Source organism: Corvus cornix, chromosome 4 (assembly GCF_000738735.6).
Source record: "Corvus cornix cornix isolate S_Up_H32 chromosome 4, ASM73873v5, whole genome shotgun sequence".
Classification (NCBI taxonomy): Eukaryota; Metazoa; Chordata; class Aves; order Passeriformes; family Corvidae; genus Corvus; species Corvus cornix.
In genome coordinates this window covers 4,124,731-4,146,646 of record NC_046334.1, presented here as the reverse complement: position 1 = coordinate 4,146,646, position 21,916 = coordinate 4,124,731, and the positions used below count along the sequence as shown (strand labels likewise).

Genomic DNA, 21,916 nt, shown 5'->3' with positions numbered 1-21,916 from the left:
TACAGATAATGCTATCTAGAAATAAAATTTAACTTTTAGAAATAAACATATTCGGATTCACTTCAGAGTGAAACAATCAGAAGTGGGAATGTTGTGGATCAGTTGCAGCTGGCATAATTTAGGTGGACTCAGTACCTAGCTCCTGCCTGCTAAAGGTTTGATGTGCTGAGGAAAAACTGGCTGGGAAAAGTATCCCAAACAATTGAAAAAAATCTGTTCAAAACCGAGTATTTAGAGAACTTTAATCAGTACTTCGCTATCCAATAATTCGTTTATGGAACCTTCTGGCGATTTTTACCTAATTGGGGGGACCTTTTTTCCTATTTAGTGATACTGGATAACTGTTTTGACTAGATGTATTGGAAGATTTGTTTCTTGTTGCTTGCTCTCATTTTGTGGAAATGGCCAAGTCTGGGGGTAACCGAAAGCCCCTGTAGACTGCATAAAAAATGGATCTCTTTTATGTCCTTAAAGTTCTATGCTGGTTGCCAGCTTCACTCATCTGGCATTTCAGCCTTGCCCTTCTTGTCAGAAGATGAATCCCAGCTACCCCTGGGGGACCAGAGCAGGTTTTTTTGAGACAGACCAGGTTTTTTTAGAAAAATTTGAATCAGTTTTACTGCTGGGCCTATGGGTGTGGAGATTATCGTGACGGAGATGTAGCAAGATAAATTGCTACATGAAGAGAATTTCGGAAAGAGGACTGAAAAGAGATTTGACAAAGATTTACTGTTTCTTACTTGCTTAGAAGAATATTTCTTCTGCCTGTGCTTAAATATAATGAATGGAAATTTAGCTTGATCCTTTACTGACTGAGAAGGAGGAATTGGAGACTTCCAGGAAAATGCTGTGGGTTGTCTTCCAGCACAGCCCAGCTGTACTGATCATTTTTTTCCTTTGTCTAAACACTCAGCCTTTCCTTCCCTTGAATGCCTTGTGCCTCTGGCTTTCTGCCCCTCCCTTAGCCATTGCAGGCTTCTGTGGAGCTGTGTGAGCAGTCCTTTGATGTTCTTGATTCCATTGACAGTGTTCTTTGTTTCTGTGTCTTTACCCTAGATGCAAACACTGGGCCAGCTGAGCCTGAGAAAAGTAAAAAGAGGTCTCTAACACCTGAATCTCTAAGTCTGTCCAGAGGACCTGTTCTATTCAAACACCTTCCCCAAAACTCTGCTGTGAAAGCATGACAGTTTTGCAAAGGGGTGAGTTTGATCTCCTCTAATTTATACAGTTATTAATAATGTACAAACAAACTGGGGAGAGTGTTGGCCCGGTCTTCTTCTGCAGCTCCTGTGGAGAAATGAAGCTGTTTTATACCCCTTACATTGCTTTCCTTTTAATTCATATATATTGACACTGCCTGCTTACTTCTTGCTTTTCATGCCTGGCATTTGAAAGTGAGATACTTGAATTGTTGCTCAGTTCTGTGGTGTTTTGTTTTCATGTTAGAGCACAGGTAGAGGGCAGAGGAAGAAGACAGATTGACCTGCTGGTGTTGGTTCCTGTTCCCATCTCTCTGTAGTGAAGAAGTAGAACTTCTGTAGCCAAACTCCGTGCAGAGATGATACCTAAAGCAGCTCAGTCAGCAGCGATGCCTCTTGTTGGGAGGCTGACTGCAGGAGGGCCATGAAGCTGTGCAGTTTTCATTCTCTCCTGGACTGAAGCAGACAGAAGTTGTGACTTGGTGAAGTAGCACTGTGGTTCAGTGGCAGAACAACCCCGGGTTCAGGCTCTGCCTGCTGATCTTTCCCTAAAAATGTGATGCCACTGCCGATTTCCTGGTGTGCCAGCCAGAGGCTCTGAGAGCCTCACCCACTGGGCAAACACCTAGTTACTAAAAATCCTAATTGCTGGCATCTGTATTCAAGGCAGGAGGTGGCCCCTTCCTATGAACAGCCTACGTATGAAACAACCCACGTAGTTTGCAACCACTCTCCTGCCTTTACTGTGCAGGGGAGTTTATTTTTACTAGAAACAGTAACTTGAAAGGTGACCTTCATACTTACTGAAAGCAGCAGACGCTTGGCTCTGACTCATGGAAGGAGCCCAGGTATTGGGGAATGGCTGCTGCCTGGTAACATTTCCCTCTACTGCCTTGTTCAGCAGTTAAACCAAGCCTAGTTCTGTGTTCTAGGTACCATATTGTAGATGATGTGTATGATAGTTCTGCCCCTGTCAGAATCCAGAATTAATCAAAAACTCCAAAATCGCTGCTGGCTGCTGAAAGCAGCTGTGTGTTGGCTCAGCTGGGTTTCAGAGTGAAGCCTCACACTCTGGTGTGTGTCTGGTTTCAGTTTCAGAATAACAAATCCAGTTTGGATCATGAGCCTCCAGCTGAAATAAAAGCCATTATTTTTTTTCTGTAGTTGTATCACCTCCCTGAGGAATCCTTGGCGTCCCTCTTTCCTGTGATCTTCCCTGATTTTTGCCTTCTGTGATGCTCATTGGTGCTTTACTTCAGTAGGAAATCCCCTTTTTTTAAAATGCCTTGTGATGAGTCACTGCTGCTGTTTGCCTCAAACTGAAGGGGATTCCAACTATGAAATTGTATTATTGCTAAAATAGAATCCTGTTCCATTGCGTAGGTTGCAGTTGAAAGCAGAGGAAGGTCTGGGGGAGTTGTAGGGTAAGCAAGCAGTGTTGCTGCTAGTTTGTTTACTGGGGGACTCATGGCAATTCCGGTAACAAGTAAGCACCTTAGAAGTCTAGGAGATCAAAACCAGTCTCTAGCTAAAAAGCAATTCTGTATCTCTGCAACTCTGCATGAAGAACCAAAAAAACCACCCCAAACCGTAGTAGTTTGTGTGTTTCTAGCACTAGATACTAAGATCAGTTCAGCAAGAGTGTCGTTTGGTTTGAGCTTTTTTGTGTGTGTCTGTGTGTGTTCATTACGGATTCAGAATTGAATTGCTTTAAGAATGGTTCTTATAGGCGTGGAACACGGCTTACAATTTTCTTCTTTCATTATAAATCTGACTGTCCTCATATCTATATTACTGTTGGTTTAGCCCTGGTGCTTTAAGCTGCAATATTCTGAAACCATCGTCTGTCACTTTCTTTCATCTGAAGTAACTGCTGCAACTCTGTCATGCTGGAGTTTTGACCCATTCCCAAATCGCTGTGTGTGCATACAGGAGATGGAGGTTGCCATTTGAAGTAGGCCACGGTCCTGTCTTCTCATGTCTACAGAGGTCTGCAGGTAATCCAGGTCTATCCTCTGAACACTTACTTGCACCTTCTTTCAGCTCTGGATTTCCTTCCTTATTTTCAGAGTTCACCTGAGAACTTCTACAGGCTACAGTAAAACAACTCCTCAAAGCACAAAAGGAACCATTTAAAGGCATTTTGTATCAATGTGTTCAATATTAAGGTCTCTAAGGCTGTGGTTATCTATGGAGATATGGTGGTTATTGCGCATTGAAAAGGACCATGAGGCTGCTGATAGCACCACTCAGTCTCACTACTGGTTTTACATCATATTGCTGGAAAGGAAATAAGTTAATAAAAGCCACAAAGATGTACAATTTCCCATAGCCTTTGACTAATGCTGCAAGAAAGAGAGCAGTTAAAAAACCACTCTGCTGAAGGTGGGGGGATTTCCTTAGGAAGAATGCTTGGAACGGGCCTTGCTCTGAACCAGACCGGGAGACAGTCAGTTCCTAACTTCCTGACAGGAGTGCCTGTGCTGAAAGGGAGGACACAGCTCCATCCCTCAACTCCCAAAATGCTTTTGCGTTTGCATCTCTTCAAAGGTATTTGATACTGAAGACTCAAAATCCCATAGCAATGCCCTAAAATGCCTGGTTTGCTTAGCTGCAATCCTCTCTGGTAACAGGACCAAAGGAGCTGGGCTGCCCTGCAAATGCTGGCACCCAGGTTCATCCATATCTGTGCTCTGTCTTGGATTTAAGCCTGGATTAAATATGGCTGCTGGGAGCTGACTGGCTGAGTGCTCTCTTGATAGTTCCATACGGTGTTTAGGTACACAGCATGGAGTCTGGCTGGTTTGGAAAATTTGGACATGACTGCCTTTGTTACTTCTGAAAAGGGAAAAAGAGTCCGTGCATCCTGTAGAAACTTTGAAAATACCACAGCATTTATGTAATGAGATCTCTACCTAGACAATTACCATGGCACTTTGATTAGCTGTGAACTGCTAATATTGAATACAATTTTATTTCTGTGACCATTACTATTTTTCTCCTGAGGTAAAGTCTCATCCAAATAATCCTCTCATATGTATTCAATTGCTTTTCATTGTCCATATTCCCTTTGCAAAGGCTGAATATACTTTTTAGGAGTTTGGGTTGAACTAAACTTGAGTGCTTGCAAACATTTAGAAGACTTACAAATAGTAATTTATCAGACTCGCTGGCACTCTGCTGTGGTTTAAGGCTTCCTTCAAAGTAGGATGCACAAAGAACTGCAGAAGCTTAGAGTAAGGTCATGATTAGTAGGTGGATAAATATCCCTACCTTATAAAATAATCCTCAGTGTTTAATGTTTTTTTCTAGGTTGTAATTGCTGCGAAAGTACATAAGGGAAGTAGAACTTTGTTTGCTACAGCATTTTAGTGCTCCAAGAACTTTGTTTTTTTCCTTCTTTTTCTTTTTAAAAGAAAATAGAAAATAAAAAAATACCTTATTTCCACTACAGCAAATGGCTTTTCCTTACATAATTTATAAAAATTAATCATTTTAGCAACTTTTTTCTTTACTGTTCAAAGAAGTTTTACATTTTTCTTGATTGTTCCCCAATGCCTATATACTGCCTCTGTCTATGTTTTATGAGTAAAATCTAAATAACACAAGGGTACAGTTTCCATAAAATTAAGGTCATGTGAGGTGGAAAGAGCAGCCTAAGATCAGGGGTTCCTTCATTTTTATAGTCCTTTCTTTTGGTAACAGGAAACAGCTCTAAGGCAGTTTGCTTGTGGGATATATAGGAGTGTTTGCATTTATAGATTTGTGTGTGTGTGTGTCTGCATGCTTATGTGATGGAGAGCTGCCTTAGGAATATTTGGATCTGGCTCCTGACAGCCAGAGAGCTCTCTCTAGTGTGGTTATTAGCTTTACCACACACTTGGACAACTATATTGCGGAGTTGTAAGCAGATACTACTCATAATTTCGCAAAAAGGGAAAATTAGATTCATGTGCTGCATGGGGAAAGTGGGGCAAACAACTTCTGCTTCAGTGTTGTGCTGAATGCTGGTGGTTGTGGAAAGGTCATCAGATCCTCCAGAGAAGCTGGGAAAGAGTACAGTTCTCATCTGAAATGTAGATGTGTCACCTCTCACCATCTTCCTCTCCTCCAAAGTGCCTTTCCTCCTGTCCACCAACAACCAGGATACCTCCTGTGAAATACCTTTGCTTCTCTTTGTCCTTGGTCAGCTGCAAACCCAGGTGGAGGCATCTTGCTCTATCCAGCCACCTGTACTGATGGCAAACACCACCTCTCACTGGGTACATAAGAATTACTTTTTCTTCCTTTTCTTACTTTGCTTCCTTTTTCCTTTCACTTTTAACCCAGACTCATGCAGCTGTTGTGTATCACCTTATTCTATCCTTAGCCCTTTCTGTGGAGGTATCCACTCTTCTGGGTGAACACAGCTCACTGCACTCCTTGCTGCTGAGATGAAAATCAGAGACCAGGAAAACTTAGTTTTGTGGTAGATCAGCTTGTTGAGAAAATTCTAAGTCCTCTGAGCTCTGTGTCTGATTTTGTTTTTGCAGCCCAGCCAAGAAAGAGCAAAAGGCAGGAAAGTGTCTGCAACTTGCAGGTTTTGGCAGTCCCTGAATCTGGGTGAAAATGCTTTGCTTCCTGCAAAAATACCATGTCTCTATGAGGAAAAGGTCACTTTTCTGTCAAACCACTAAATGTTGCTTTAAGATTTTGTTGACCTAGACAGTAGTAAATTTAGTATAGCTTCAGGGTTGACTTTTCTCTCTTGTTAATTGGCAGGCAGGTGAAAGTGTGTATGGATAGGAAAGAAACCTCTCTGAAGTTGGTGCAGAATGAGAAAATGCTTTCTTGGTGGATTTACACACTGCTTAAAATTAGGTTTAATTCCATCTTGGACTAGAATATAAACAGTGAAGTATTTCAGTAAAAAATGTAGTGGTAGAGACCAGTGGGTGGGCAACCAGCTGGAGAACAAGGTGGCCTTATTCCCAAGAAAAAAAGATGTGTAGTCAAACCTCCCTGACACTAAGCTGCATGCTTAAAGTTTGTGGGATTGACAAATGTGATGGAAGGGATGTTCTGCTGGAGCCTGCTGCTGGCCTGATGTAAAGCCTGTTTTCACACTTGATATTCTATCAAATTCATGAACATCTTCAGGAAAATCCAGTGAAATAGCATAATATATTTGAGTAAAAGTAAAGAATTCATAGAATCACCATCTAAGACCTCATAAAGGAGCTGTGGCATTTCCAATTTTTCCATAAGGAAGGGAGAATTTGTTGTGGGTGGTCTTCCGTTCACGGCTAAGCAGTAAAGCCACACAGCAAGCAGGAACAAAATGGGTGGGAAGTGCCTTGACTTTTAATACATCTCAAGCAAAAGCTGTTTTAGTCCAAACTAAAATCAAAGCAGTTCACTAAAATTTAGGGTAGAGCTGGGCAGCAGCATCTACCTCCCTCAGAAAGTCACTTCTGTGAGCACAAAAATATATTTTAATAGTGTATGAAGTGTGGATAAGAGGTAACCTCACCTTTAAGTGTTTAGTTCACCTCAAAAACCTGACAACTGGGACTGGCTGTCTCACTGCTGCTTCTTGATCTGGGGCATGTGAACCTGTTTAAGCATATAGAACTAAAAAAGAGCAGCCAACCTACTTGTGAGTGAAGCAGAAGAGAGTATTTTAGCTTGAGAAAACCCTGAGTGCGTGGGAGCAGTTCTTGTTCGTGCACCAGAGAGAGAGGAGGACAGCTGCAGACAGCCAGGGAGTAAGACTTGTGTGGAGAACAGCAGGCTGCCTTGTTTCAGCAGAACGAACTCCTAGTGCCCCAAGTGTGGTATCAAAGTGTCAACTTCAAGCCAAATCTCAGAACATTTCTGGACAGCAAATCTGTCTTAAGCTGCCTCTCTAGAATACTGGAGTCCCAAAGTGTTTTGAGTACTCTTGAAATTGCCTTTTTTCTCCCCCAGTCCTCTTCTTTGTAGTGGTCTTTTCTCTCCTGAATAATACTTACATGGCAATTAAGCCCTTTACAAGTCACCAAGGATCTGTACTTTAAACTGTTGTCTTTGCATTATATTAAATTTTCTCTAACTCATTTCCTTCTTTTTCCCCCATGGAAAGCCCCTAAACAAGCAGTTCTTCAGTGGACAATAAAATAATTTGAATGGCAACTATCCAACCTGGTCTTTTTCTAGATAAGTGGTTTGGTTATGCCTAAGAAGCAATGAAATTTTTATTATTCAGTTATGTGTGGTGTAGCCAAAGGGGTTTTGTTCTTCTGAATGGGGGCAGTGGGAAAGTCAGGTAAAAAGGTGATTTCTGCTGTACCCCCACAATTTTCCACTGGAGGTTAAAAGAGAGGGTTCCCCCTTCAATTTTTCCATTGTCTGCTTTTCTCTGCTTCTACAAAACACTTTGATGTGCCTGCTGTGCTGTGCTGAAAATGTCAATACTTTCATATCACCAGTGTTTACAGGAGTTAAAAAAGAAAACCCTCTAATTGTTTGAGTCAGGAGGGCTGTGAAGCCCTCTCCCTGAAGGGAAAGGAAGGGCCCACGTTTTCACCTCCTCTTCTCTGGAAGCGGGAAGGATGCTGTGCCCTGTTAACCTCTTCTGCACGGGTAGAGCATCACATCCCTGCCTGTTCCTGCCTTGGGCATGGCTGGTGCTTGGAGTAGCCCAGCAGAACAGGAAATGTCCAGGCTCAGAAGGACTCCAGTTAAAATATTTGTGTTTTGCCTTTTATTCAGGGAATGCTTACCAAAATCAGTTGTCTTTGGTCACTTCTCGTAACTCATGGAAGGCACCTGATCTTAAAATCTTAACAGTCCTGGCTTTGCCTTGTCCTGCATGAGGAGAAAGGTGGCTATTCCTGGCCTCCCTGGTAGAAACCACAGTGGTTCTGTGGAACAGGTGATGGATAATAAACCCAGGAGCAGCACACATGCAGAGTTTTAAGTAAGCCCCATCATTGTTGAGCTGACACATGATGACCAAATGCCAACCACGCCTTGAACTCTTTCCAGTCCCATTGCAATTAAGCAGGTTGGTCAGTCCAAAGCTGAAAGCTGTTTGAGTGCAGTGAAAGCCAAAACCATAGAAGGCTAAATTTGCTGTATTCTGCATGAATGCATTGCTGAGTAATATTTAATGCTGTTCCCTTCTTACTCAGTCATCCAGTGGGAAAAGCATTTCCCCTCAGAGGATGCTCTTGGCTTTGATTTCTTTTGCTGCTTGGGTTTGAGTATGTGTCACTCACCTCCCAAGACACTGCTCCAGCACTTTGCTACTGGGCCCTTGCTGGTGGGTTGCTTTCAAATGTTCCCTGTTGAGGCTGTTCAGCTTTTTCTAAATGCTTATATAGAATGAAGCAAGAGATCAGGGTAAGAAAAAGTGACTGATGTGGAGCTGACTGTACAGGACGCTGTTCTGAGAAGTGGAAGATGTTGGGGTGCTGTTGCTTTTTTTTTTAATTTATTTTAAGCAGGCAGCCAGTAAATCTGAACTCTTGTTGGTAAATGTGCAAACCATCAAGCTGAAGTCATTAACATTTTGTCTGAGAAAGTGACAGCAAATTCTTCATCTGTAGTGGAACACTGTTATTGCAAAAGACTGGAGAAATCACCCTGCATCTCCAGCAGTTAAAACATTTATGCAGGAGGTACAAACACAGTTAAACTCCCTTCAGGGAAAGGCAGGGGAAAGAATTGGACCTTGGTTTCCCACATCCTGATTCTGACCTATTGTTTCCTCTGTTGTAATTGCAAATGTCTCCAGAATAGTTTTGTTTGAACAAACCTGCAGTGAATTGAACATGAATTTGCAAATGACTGCTGTCTGTGTGCATGTGAGAAGCTGAGTGTAAATGCTTTGACAAAAAATGATCCATCCTGCTCTCCTGAGCAGCTGACATATTTCTGCTAGGAGCATGGGAATGCTCTCAGGGCAGTTAGATCATGAGTGTTACAACAGCAATCTCCTAAAAATCTCAGCAGGGTTTTTAGTCCTTGGTGCAGAGCTGCACAGGTTTTGTTGTCATCAAAACCGAAACCGATACAACCATCAGACTTAGAGATGAGTGTTTTTCTGAGCTTACCTATCGTGAATCTTTCACTTTTAGGTGACAGCATGATAATGTTAATTTTTATCATCTGTGAAACTTGATCAATCAACCCCTGTGTGCAGTGGGCTATAGCCTGAAATGAATAGTAGATTCTTGAAAATGCTGCATCACTTCTTGTCTGGTGAAGGGGAGACATTTCTGCAGCCTTCACCTCTATGTACTCTGTTCCTCAGAATGAAAATCAGATATAATAGGGTGGTTTCTCTGGTCGGTGCAGAGCTGAATGTCACTGCTGATGAGGGGACTGTAACTGGTCAAACCGAGCACTGATTCTGTAAGGGAAACCTTAGAATAACTTCTAATTAAAATGCATTCCTAGAAATGGCTCCCTGGCCTATTTGCCCCTTACAGTAAATTATTCTGCTTCTAGATTGATATTTGTGTTCTGTTCAATTTGAATTGATGCAGCTTTTCCACCATGCTAGACCACCACTTTTCCCACAGAGCAGCTCTTGCTGGTGCGTGGGCAAAGCGTTGTGTCACTGTTCCATGCTAATCTGAAGAATGAGAGGGAATCCTCTGTGGTCTCTTATAAGCAGTGCTTTCAAGTAGTTCTGTGTGGGCTGTGTTTGTTTGAGAGAGATGAATGTGCTCTCAGTGGTAGCATGACTGTAAGAAAGGGGTTTCCCTAAGCCTGGAGTGTAGGTTAAACCTTGAGATATATATACACAGATACACTTTTGCCTCCAAACCACTTAGTTCTCATTTGATTCAGAGAGCCTTTATTTGAGGCTGGGATGTCCTAACCTGGCAGTACAGAGACGGACACCTTCCCTAAATATGGTGAGTAACATCTGCATTCATTGGAAATTTGTACTAGTGGGTCTCTTCCTAGCCTCAGAGTGAAGTCATGTACCTGTTTTCCCTTCTCATCTACCAAAAAGACCTCAAATCCAAAACCTGGTATTTTAAAGGTTTTTTCTTTTTTTCCTAAATGGCTTTTTAATTTCTTCATACTGTCTGTATAGAACAACTGTAGGAATGTTCTTTTTATTTGCTTTCCTGGCATAAAGTTGGACAGTGAAGAGTACAGCAATAGTAAAGGATTATTGCCATATAGAGCACTAACTAAATTAAACAGTTATTTTGGGGTAAATCTAGTGATGCAAAGATTCAGTGCACCTGTACTGGATTTGACCAAAATCCCTCTGTTTGGATAAGCTTTCTGCTGAGAACTTTGGAAGTCTCATCTGTTTTGTGGAGTTTGGGTTGTTCCCTGGGCAACTGACTGCCTGGAGCAGGCACAGGATTCCCTTAGATAGTTCTGTCATTAGGACATCTGCTACAAATTATTTTCTGTAGTCCACAGCACTTGAGAATGGGGTAGGGGATCTTTTGCTTGCCTTCTGGCTGTAAATTGGCATTAAAGCTGCACCTCAGAAGAAGTTTTGATTCATTCTACCCTTGAGTAAGGAATACTTGAAGCTGCGGTATTACAACCTCCTTTTTCCAGGGCCGATGTTGTTTGCTGCCAGAGGGCATATTCCTGTTTGTGTTGGGGCAGCTGTAGGAGCTCTAGACTGCTCTACCTCCCTCCTAAAATGAAGCGAAAGTTCTCATTTTCCCTTGGCTTGCTTCTAGAGCCTCAGGACACTGTGATATGCTGCTGGCGCAGTCTGAATTTCTGGCAGCAGCGGTACCATTTTTCCAGAAGTGTGGGAGTGCTGGAATGTGTGGAAAGCAGCATATGCTTCTGAGTTGTTTGGGATTGGTGTTCCTGCCAGCCAAGCAATGTCAGTGATTTTTTTGCAACTGGCTGGTTGGGTAGTTCCTACCTTTCTATGGGCTCTTCTTTCTCCTTTTTTTTTTTTTTTTTTTTTTTTTGTTTTTTTGTTTTTTGTTGTTGTTGTTGTTGTTGTTGTTGTGGGATTTTGAGGCATGTTCGGAGGGAACGAATCTTGCATAGAACAGAGCTGCATTCCTCTTCTAAATCAAGCCTTCTTGTCTTCTTGCTGTTAAATTTCCCTTCTTTAGGCACACAGCTTTTTGCAGCTAGGTCTGCATGTGCCTTTTTTCACGGCCACGTGGCCCCTGTACTTGGAGCAATCTCCTTTCTGTTACTTTCTTATATTCTACCTCCTTATACTGCAGAGACTTAGTTCCAGAGTCATGGATTTGATATATCTTAACTTTTATCTCTTGGTTTGGATTGTACAAGAAAGTTTTGTCCTTTCCTGTCACAACATCACAGTTTCACTGCAGTGACATCTCCATTAAAAATGGTTCAGCAAAAGCAACCCATTTTGGGCACTATCAATGAATATCATAGTTATTAATCTTGCTTTTATCCTGCAGCATTTTTCCTTTTCACTTCTGTATTTTATCTTTTGGAAAGCTTCCTATCCATGCTTTGGCAGTGAATAATAATAAAGAACCTTTTTTTTTACTGGATAATTTACAATTGACATTTAACAAATAACTGAGTACTTCCTTCCCATCTTGCCCACCTCCAAATAATTTGTTGAGCTAGTTAAAGCTGGACAGAGATAATGAGAAAATAACATTGAAAAGATATTAATTGTTGAGAGCTTTATTTTATCAACGTATTTTATACTTCTAAAAAAATTAATTTGTATTCTGTTAACAATTTGCTTCCACAGAGATTGTGTACAATAAGTGGGCTCAAAGTATTACAAACTTTGCACCCAGACCTGTGTACACTAATTGTCTTTAGCTGAACTGAACATTTGCCCATGAAGAACAGATTTCTTCTAATTGTGTTTGAAATGAGGGGTCTCATTTTTAACAAGAGAGGTACTGAGGGTGTTTTGACGTAGGCTGTATGTGACTTTGATGGCTTGGTGAGATGATATTTGCAACTTCCTCTGGTCACTTCTTATGTGACTTTTTTGCATGTTGGAAGTGTGGTCGTGATATTTTTGGCACTGAGCTCGTGTTTTGTGGCCTTTCAAAAGAGTTTCTGTGCTTTAAACTCACTCATGCAGGTGCCTGTGTGGAGTGGCTGACATGGTAAGCCCAAATGTAAAATGTGTGCAAGCCTGAGTACGACTGTGGTGGCTTTTTGGTGACGTTTGTGCCACTGATTTCTACCTGAAGAAGGGATTTATACTCATTGGGGAATCATTTCCTCACTTTCAGATGTTCTCGAGATCTTCAAAGATGTTTAGAAATTTGCTGATTGGCGAAGGGACAAACATGTCTGTAAATTGCTTTTGTCTAAGTTTCAATTCAAGAAAAATGTGTTGTATTGATTTTGAATAAAGCCCTGTAGTTTAAAGCAGTGTTTTGCACTCACCACTGACACTAATTTGTGTGTGTCAAGAGGAGCATTTTGACACACCCAGTGTGGGGGACCAGCACTCATAGACCAGACTGTTTATCAAGTTGTGGATATCACAGCTCCATGGGAGGGCATCTGGGAGTTAAGTTCTTTGGAGGGGATTGCTGCCCAAAATCTGCTGTTACCTTAATCAAGGAGAATTGTACTTAATATTGAGACCAGTTTAAAGTATTCAGCATTAAATCTTCCTGCATCACACAGGGCAGGTACCAGTTTCATTTTGTCCAAACTAAAGTAGGCAAGGCAGAACTGAGGAAACTATCTACTTTTTATTTTTGGGTAAAATCAAGCTTCAGATTTAAAATTTTGGTTAAAAACTGTCTTAAATTGAAGTTTCAGCATTTTATCAGGAAGTAACAGGGAGAGGAGATAACTGGCAGATCTTGCTGTGTTTGTGGCTTTTTCTAGGCAGCATTTTTGTGTCTGAAGCTGCATTTTCAGCAAAGGGCAGACAGACATGCAGTGCAATGCCTGGTTCAAGTGCTACTCTGAGAACCAAACCTGAGAATACGTAGGTAGGGGGAGGCCCGAAATGTTCTATGTTTGATTTCTTCAGGCCAAAAAAGTCTTGAAGGCTTTATTCCTGTTTTATATTGGTTTCAGTGAGTGTCACTTAGGCTCTCTTTCATCAAATGCTCTTTTCTTTCTCCGGTTGTTCTTCCATTTTGATCACATTTACTGTAATAATGCATTTCTCCGTCCCACTCCTCCTACACGACAGCCACGCACAAATAGTGTAACCTGCTGGCTTGTTTATCAACAGCATTGACGATGGTGTTTGTTCCACTTTGTTTTGGAGCTCTTTTGCAACATGGGTAATGCTTAAATGAGGTAGATTTACTCAGCCTGGCTGTCACAGGCCCTGCATCTTACACATTTTTCTGTTGTGAATTCCTGGAAAGGTAACTTATGAATGGGTTTATTCCTTATGTGTGATTTGCTAGCATGTACTTTAATTTATTTGGCATATTGTTTGTTTTCTGTTCTGTCTGCTGGATCAATATGAAACCAAAAATCTCCTTTCCCTTTTTCTGCATATTTCAGTCTGGCTCATCTCTGGCATTCATTTTACATTGCATTCCCACAAAATATTACTTTGGTACAAATGAAATACAAGTGAATTACTGAGCAGGTTTGGGGGAAATGACCAAAGGTTTGGGAACATCAGATGCTTCTAAGCTAGAGCTAGACTTGAAGAAACAAAAAGGGAATGGGGCAAGAGCAGTGCAGGATTTAACATGTACAGGAAGGATGTTTGTGAAAAGCATTTTGGAAAGGATTTTGAAACACTAGTGTGATGAGTGCCTCTCTGGTTGTAATCAATTTTACAGTTAAGATTTCATTAGAATTAGTGAGTCTCATTGTCTTTCTTGAACAATGTATTTTTTTTCTCTTCAAATGTGTTTTTTCTGTGTGGGAAATATGTTTTTAATGCAAATTAATACTCCAGCCAAAAAAAGTGCCTTTTTCACCTATTCTGGGTGTATCTAGGAAATACTTAGAGCTTGGAAACCTGATAAATTTGGTGGGTGAGCACCAAGGAAATTCTGCACACTTTTTAACAAACACTTTCAATTATTGCAAAACCCCATAAATCTGTGAGCAGAACTGATTCTGTTTTACTTCAGGGTGTTCCTGTTCTTAAAAGCCTTGACAGAAAGCAGAAAATTTATGTAGTTCTGAGCAATCTTTTACATGACCATTACAACCCCCTCTTTTACAGAGCCTTAATTCTTTGAAGTAGCTGAATTTTATCCATCTTGGCTTCAGTCTGCCAGATCTAATAAAAACCTACAGCGTTACATTGCATATTATGGTTGTAAAAACTTCTGGTTGTTCTAATAACAAACACTTGCAGGGGGCACAACAACTGGGTCGCATCTCTTTCGTTCAGGTTCACAAGTGGAGATTTAGATTTTAGCTGCAAAATCTGCATATGACTAAGAGTCAGGAGACCTGCACAACGTCCCCCACCCCAGCAGTGTGAGCAGCAGGGCTTCTGGAGAACTGCATGTTTATGCTGCCTGGGTGTGCAGCTGGGCCATGCAGGGATGTGGGACTTGTCAGCTTGAGCAGCTTTTTCTGTTTCCCTGGCTTGGCAGAGTAGGGACACGGAAAACCCGGAGCAGCCACGATGCAGCCCCAGGGAGCTCCCCAGCAGGGCTCCTAAATCCAGTTCACTCTGCAGAACCAGGGGAGAACACATCTAATAACTAAATAAATATATTTTTGTTCATTCTTCACTGCTTTTTTCCTTTCCAGTTTTTTAGAATGTTTTTTGCTTCTTACATGACTCTTACTGACATGGGTGCCGTATTTTCAGTTACATTTAACCTGCATCTCTTTAATGTGGGCTGCAATGCTGTGCCCAGCTTGGCAAATACACCTGAAACTGGTGAAAAGTCAAAGCTCAGTGGGACGAATTAGAGCTGGAGTAGCAGTCTGAATTCTGTGGTGTTCTGGGTCAGCTTGGGGTTTTTTTTCATTCTGATTTCCTTTAGTCATTTTGCTTTATTCTTTTGTTGGTTCAGTGGTGGTAGAGAGTGTTCATTCCAGGTCAATATTTTTCAAATTTGATATTTTTAAGTTAGACACCTGCAGGCCAAGTTTAGGCACTCCATAATAAGGCTTAATCCTCATTAGTCCCCAGTGTCTGCAGCTCCCATTGAAATCAGTCGAATGCAGCTTTCCATACTTCAATGTGATTTTGTTATGATTAAACAGACAGTCATAAAACTCAGACAAGCTGGAATCAAGTTGCACATGGAACTGAATTGGCTTTTTTTTTCTTAATAGGATCCTTGTAATTAGTGATTACCAGATGCATTTAGAACGTGTGAAATGCCTGCAGGAATTGAAACTTAGAAGGGGGAGGGATGCCAAATGCCTCAGATCTTCTGCTGGCAACCTTTCATTTTAAATTTCTGCCCTGCACATAGATGAAGCAGCATGGTTTCTATAAAATGTTCAGCTGTGGTTTCACATTAAGTTGATGTTACAAATAAATAGAGTGACTTGTAATTGAAAACTTACTTGCTTATAAATAGCAGGTTTAGCTCTGGATGGCTCCCCACTTCATTTCAGTTGTCACCTTGCTGTCCTTAAGATAGGTCTTAGGAAACCTGTCAATTTTCAGTTCTAGCAACTATCACAATGGTATTGTTTGATCTAAAGAGAAGAATAAGGCTTCTGATGAACTAGAGGTGTCTGAGGAAACATGCGCAGGGCTGCCGCCAGCCTGCAGCAAAGGAGCAGAATGGCTCCTCTGGATGAGGTGATGTTGGCTCACTCTTTGTACAATCTCTTCTCCCACTTGAGATGGAGAGGCGGTGCTTGCTTTTTTCATGTTTGGAGTTATAATCAAAAAACCTCCAGGTTTAAGGGATTATCTTAATGTGGACTGCTTACTGTTACCCTGTAACAGCCCTTTTCTCTGGGAGGTTGGTTTGGGTTTTTTTTATTTCTCTCCCTTCTCTTTGGAAATGCAGTGCTGGAGAGTAACTTGCCTGACCAGAGGGAAGCTTGTTAGGAGCTTGTAGAATGCTTGAACAACACGCTTGTGCTCAATAACTTACATATGGCTCCTTTTCTCTCCAAGTGACTTAGATCAGAGTCATTACTCAAATTCTCTTAATTTTGGAGCAGTAGTTTTACTAGGCACTTCCATGAATCATAGGAATTTTTGGGACAATGTGAGGACATGCTTGAATTTTAGAGTATGAAAGATAATTGATTCTTTTAGGATGATTAATAAAAGTCCCTTTTGCAACCCTTCCAATGTTCCTGCAACTGCTGGCAGCTTTGTTACTTGGGTAGATTTTTGTCACTGCAGCCAGAGATTGTTGTTGCTGCTGTCCTTGCAGAACTGTCCCTGACACAGTGGTGGACTTACTAGAGGATGGTGCTGGGAAGGAGGAAGTAGATTCCTGGCTTGCTTGTCAACCATTTGTAGCTGATGAAGAATAAAATGAAATGTAAGACCCTGTTACCTGTTCTGATTGTAATTGGATGCTTAACTTTTTCTTCAGTTGTTGATTTTTTACTTCCCCTTCAAAGCTCTTTTATTTTTTTCTTCCCTGTTCCTAACAGATTCACTGTGAGGAGCTCAAAATGAAGAAGAGAGATGAAGGGGACTGCATGGAGCTGTGCCCCCATCCATGTGTTGAGATGGAAAGGTATTGACTTGATAATATTGAGAAAATTAAATATAGTGCAGTGAGTGTCCTCTCCCTTTCAGCTGAGGCTGCCTGGCAGCCACCACAGGCAAGGAGCTGGCCTGACTTAAAGAGCTGGTTGTCCCCTGTCAGCTACTGTATGTTACGCTTCCTGGCTGCATTTCCAAATGGTTTTCATCTGTCTGTCCTGCTTGTGCTGTTAGTAGATCACTGAAAATACCTCAGCTCTGTGTAGGACACATGGACTCAAATGAATCGTGGGCTTGTTTTCCTCCAAAGGTTCAGCCCAGCTGTGAGCCCAGCTCAGCAAGGCGTTGCTGAAGCTTCCCCATCCTGGCCCAGGCTGAAGCAGGAGGCAGAATAGGCTGTTTGTGGTGATGCCCGATTGGAAAAGAGAGCAGTGGTGTCAAGTACCAGTTAAAAATGTCAGCTGTGCAATTGCACTGCATCAGAGTCACAGCTTTCCAGAGGAGCAAGCACATGTAAGATGTGAACAGACTTGTGGGGCTCCAGCTGAATCTGTAGGGCAAGCAGCCGGTCCAGAAGGGGCTGTGGGAGGGACACCAGTCTGAAAAGGCACAAACTGAGGCCAGGAAAGTGCCCTGAAGGGGGCACAAGCTTTTCTAGACATTGATCTTCACAGAAAAAGAGTGAGCACTTAAAAACATCTAGATTTGTCTCCCTTCTTGTCCTTTTAACTCTTAGCTTTCAGTTCTTTCAACACTTTACTACCACCTCCCCACAGCTTTCTGCATGTGTGCCTTTCAGTGGGGGAATTCATCTGCTCATGTGCTGCTTGGTGGTTCTGCTTGGCCAAGCTTTCCAGCTGATTGATTTTCACAGCAAAAATCAATTCCCTTTCCACTAGTGATCCACACGCAGCTACGTGAGGCCTGGGAGCTGAGTCTGGGTGACAGTGCCCCACTTGCTGCCTTTCCAGGGAGACAGTTGTCTGCAGCTCACTCACGGTTCATTTGAAGCCTGAGAAAGTTGGTGGAAATAATTTAATTGGCTTTTCCTGAGGTTTGAACGCAGCCCAAATGCTGTCCATCAGGAAGACATTCAATGTCTTGGTAGTATAATTAGGCAGAAGATCCATGTGAAAGGGGAATGATGCTCTTTTCCTGATGTACAAGCTGTATAGGGTACAGGAGTGAGGCAGCTGCATGGAAACCCAGTCCCAAAGGACAGGAACACCGAGGCACAGAGGGAACAGCACTGTGTGATAAGTAACATCATTTAGAGCAAACCAACAGTCATGGTCTTCTTACACATTGCAAATTTCCTGTGGGGAGTAAACACTGAGGGACACTGTGTGCCTGTATATCAGTAGCTTTCCTTCTCTTCACTGAGCTGGGATGGATTATAGGTGCAGCTTCACTTAATCACTGGGCCCTTTTGGCTTATTTTCAGAGAAACCAGATGTGTTTCCATTAAGAACATGCCCCTCTTTTGTTGTCATTTGTGTAATTCTTAAAATTAAGCAAAAGTATTAAAGAATAATTGTTTCTGCTCACATTAACAGCACACAGCTTCTCCAGATGTGGCATTTGACAGCCCAACAGCTGCTGGCTATTAAATGTGCCTTAAAAGCCCCATTCCTTTGTCGTAAAGGGAACAGAAGTGTAGGGACGTTTATGGGGTGAGAGGCAGATGTTTTGGCTACATCAGATTTGAGGGAAAGTTTAAAGTGGTTTCCCTGCTATGGTCACAGTGCATATTTTAACCCCTATCATACACTTTGTGGAGTGCTCTTCTTGGCACCGGGGTGAGATTATTCCTAATCCTGCACTGACCTGTGGGACATCTCACTCTGAAGACAGTGCAATTCTTCCAGGTAGATCTCAGCTGCTGCTTGGCTGGCTTTCCAGCTATGCTCTTGAAGTACTGGATAAATTTTTGGGGGTGAAACTCAGGTTAAAATATTAAGCTAGAAATAATTTGAAATATTGTGTTGCCTTTTTTTTCCCCCCTAAACTCTCTTTTTAAGTATATTCTCATAATCATCAAAGGCAGGTGTTCTTTCTGTGTTTGTCCCAGCACAGTATGCTTTATGCCCAATAAACTATTTTTTTATGGTGGTACATATGAGGTGGAACATGGAACTAGTGGAACTCAGTTTCAAGAGTTCTGGTTCAAATTCCCAAGCCTAAACTTTGAGTGGAGTGTTGAGTACTGGAATTGCACCACTGGTCCTTAGGGAGCTGCACCACATTTTAACTATTCTCCATCAGCTCAGAGTCTGTTCAACTTCTAAGAGCTTATGGGGCTGCAAAACTTGTTTTCTGTAACAAAAGTCTTTTTGTCTTCTTGGCAAAATTTTATCCTTCCTATTGCTTATTGGACTGGAAATTCTTTGTTATTATTTTGTCTTAACTGGAGAAGATTTTAATGTAAAAATCCCAATGTATTTGCATGAAAAAAATCTAAGAAATTTACAAAACTAAATTAAAAGAGAGCAAAAGTTCTGTAAAATCACACGGAACATAAGAGAATAGGCTTGTTCTATAGATAAACTGTCATTTAAAAGAATTATATCCAATTTTATTCCTATTTTAAGTCTATTTCTAGTGATGCCTTTTCCTGGTTTTAAAATCAAGAGTCAAACATGGTTAGAAGGGAAAAAGGGATTTTACCTCGGTATTTATTTTAAGGATCCTTAGGTGCACTATGTCCAGGTGGAATGCACTGAAATGCACCCCGCAATGCACACCCACAAAAGATCTGGTATAACATTACAGGTTTTGCTAACTAGCATATCTATCAAAAATTCCCCAGTGAGAGGCTTGAACGAGCCCCTCTTCCCCAAGGAACCTTCCCCTGGATGGTTCTATCTTAGCTTACAGAATGTGTTCTGGAGAGGACCTTGGGGTCTGGGGCACACTGATCCCTAGCTACGAAGCTTCTGAGATGTTTCGTCTCTTAGCTGAACAAACAAGTCCAAGAATGTAGGCAAAAAGCACTAAAAAGGTATAACAGGGGTATAAAAGAAAAGGCAAAAAAATCGTCATGGCATCGCTAGTACAAGTTAGGTTAAATATTCTGTAATTCAGTCTGATTCTCCCCCTTGTTCTACAGGCCTTTTTCTGAAATGAAGTCTGTTATCTTAAATAGGGGAAATATTAGCTGAAACAATTTGTCTCGAAATTTGCCACATTTTTATCTGACCAGTTCATTCTCCATAATTCAAATGCAGAAATTTCTTTCTTTCCATGAATTTACTCCCTAGTCTTAGCCAAGCAAGAATCCTACATCCCAAATGCCCACCCAAGGGGAGGAAGCACGTGTTTTACCATTAGACTCTGGAATTCATTTCCCATCAAAATATGACTCCATGGTGTTGGCGTCTGGCTGTAAATCCTGGTTTAAAGCCTTTTTTCACAATTGTTTATGGTGTGTATTTGTGCTTTCACCAATCACAAGAGCACACCACCCTTGAAATTAATATTTCAAATAGAATTATATGGCTTTGGTATTAATATTGTGCAATAAATGCCTTGGGACACGTTGTAGGTATGTCCATTGTTACCAAGTAAGGAATAATGCCAGTTTCTAGTGAAAAACAGGGAGAGCCAAGAGATGCAAAACTGGGACTCTTATGGAGCTTGTACCTGCTTATTTGAGAAACTTCTATTTCTCAGCCCTCAATCCATGCTACTTAAGGCCAAAGTATGGGGCTGATCATGTTCTGGCTGTCAGCTTAAAAACAGAATTGCTGTAAAAAGTATGCAACCATTTATAAAAAAAAAAATCATTATTATTTAGAGCATTATACTGTTATAAATAATACCAATAATTAATAATAGGCCAGTGGAGCCTAGAAGCTGAAATGGTGCAAAGATGTACCATGGAGCAAGAAGTGAAAACCATTTTAAAGACAGCAAGTTGAACAATGTGGGAGAAATAAAAACACCTTTAGTAGGGTGCACAGTGAAGTTCAGCATGGATATGGCAACTTGCTCGCCAAAGGGCACAGACCTAATTTCTTATTCTTGAGGGACATGGCTTTTCAGATATGACATGGAAATTGTAAGGAAGGTTGGGCTCTTTTCTTTCCCTGTAAGCTGTTAAAGCTTTTGCTGGGAGACCAGCTTCCTTCATTACATCTGTACCTTCTGTTTCCATGTCAAATGTCTTAATTAAAAAAAAAAAAGGAAATTTTGCAACTAGCTCAAAGTTTACAAAAAAAAGTTAACATTCTAATCTTTTTTTTGTCTCCTGCAGTAATCACAGCTTGCTATGTACAGTTTCTGTATCTTTGTATACTTCAGAAAGCTTTAGCACATAGAAGGGATATATACTTTGTCCTGTATGACCGCAGAAAAATGCTTTTAATGTTTTCTGAAAAGTTTTAATGGTACAGAGGTGTACCTGTGAACTCCAGTAAACCAACAGCAGTTGTGAAAACTGTTTTGTGCAGAATCTGAATGCTGTGTGCCCTCTAGAGCTGTCCCGGGGAAGCTCTGTTAGTCAGCTTGTCTTGGTCTGGAGTAGCTCTTAATCATGAGTCCCCTGATGTATTCAAGCACTCAGAGCATCTCTGGGCTCTGAAAGTCCAGATTCTAAATCAGATCTACACACCAGATATGATTAATGTTCTACCTCACCATAAATGTATCCTCCTGATTATCAAAGTGGCTGATAATAAAATGCAGATAAATGCAGTAATAGTTTCACAGTCTAAAAATGAAGTAGTTTTTTGATTTTCATGATAATCTTCAAACACGTGGATATTACAAAGCAGAAATTGGTTTGTAGGGATCTGAGCCTTTTGTAGTTCTGTTTCTTTTACCCAGGCACAGCTGGGTCCTGCTCTTGCCCAGGTAAGTCCAGAAAGAAGAATGCAGAGAGACAAGAGTAGGAGCAGCCAGAGGTGAATTATTTACAGCTACAACATCAAACTGTGAGGAGCAGAGCAGAGGAATGAACATTTCCTGGCTGAAAAGAAATATTAAAAGCCAACCCCCCCATGTTTATGGGGTATTTCTCAGCTTGGTTCATGCTCTGACCTCAGGAGGTTGTGGTCACACATCTCCACTTGCTGTGGCTGAACCAGCAGCAGAGCTGAGTGCAGCCTGCCTAAACACTTGCTGCTGCACTCCTACCAGATTGCTGCTCATCTTTTACTCTCCCCAG

The 21,916-nt window shown here is 41.4% G+C and overlaps 1 protein-coding gene across 3 annotated transcripts in view; it reads left to right on the top strand.

The window, feature by feature from the left end:
- Positions 1-21,916, top strand: part of TNIP3 (TNFAIP3 interacting protein 3) — a 58,886-nt gene that overhangs the window by 6,809 nt on the left and 30,161 nt on the right. The window contains exons 4-5 of one of the 3 annotated variants that reach the window (XM_039551472.1): positions 1,057-1,199; positions 16,695-16,780. In XM_039551472.1, coding sequence (XP_039407406.1) covers positions 16,716-16,780 — 65 coding nt within the window. In that variant the 5' untranslated portion in view covers positions 1,057-1,199; positions 16,695-16,715. Of the gene's footprint in view, positions 1-1,056; positions 1,200-9,962; positions 10,088-16,390; positions 16,580-16,694; positions 16,781-21,916 lie in introns of those variants that run through there. The other 2 variants (XM_019290113.3, XM_039551473.1) reach the window with 2 other exon arrangements.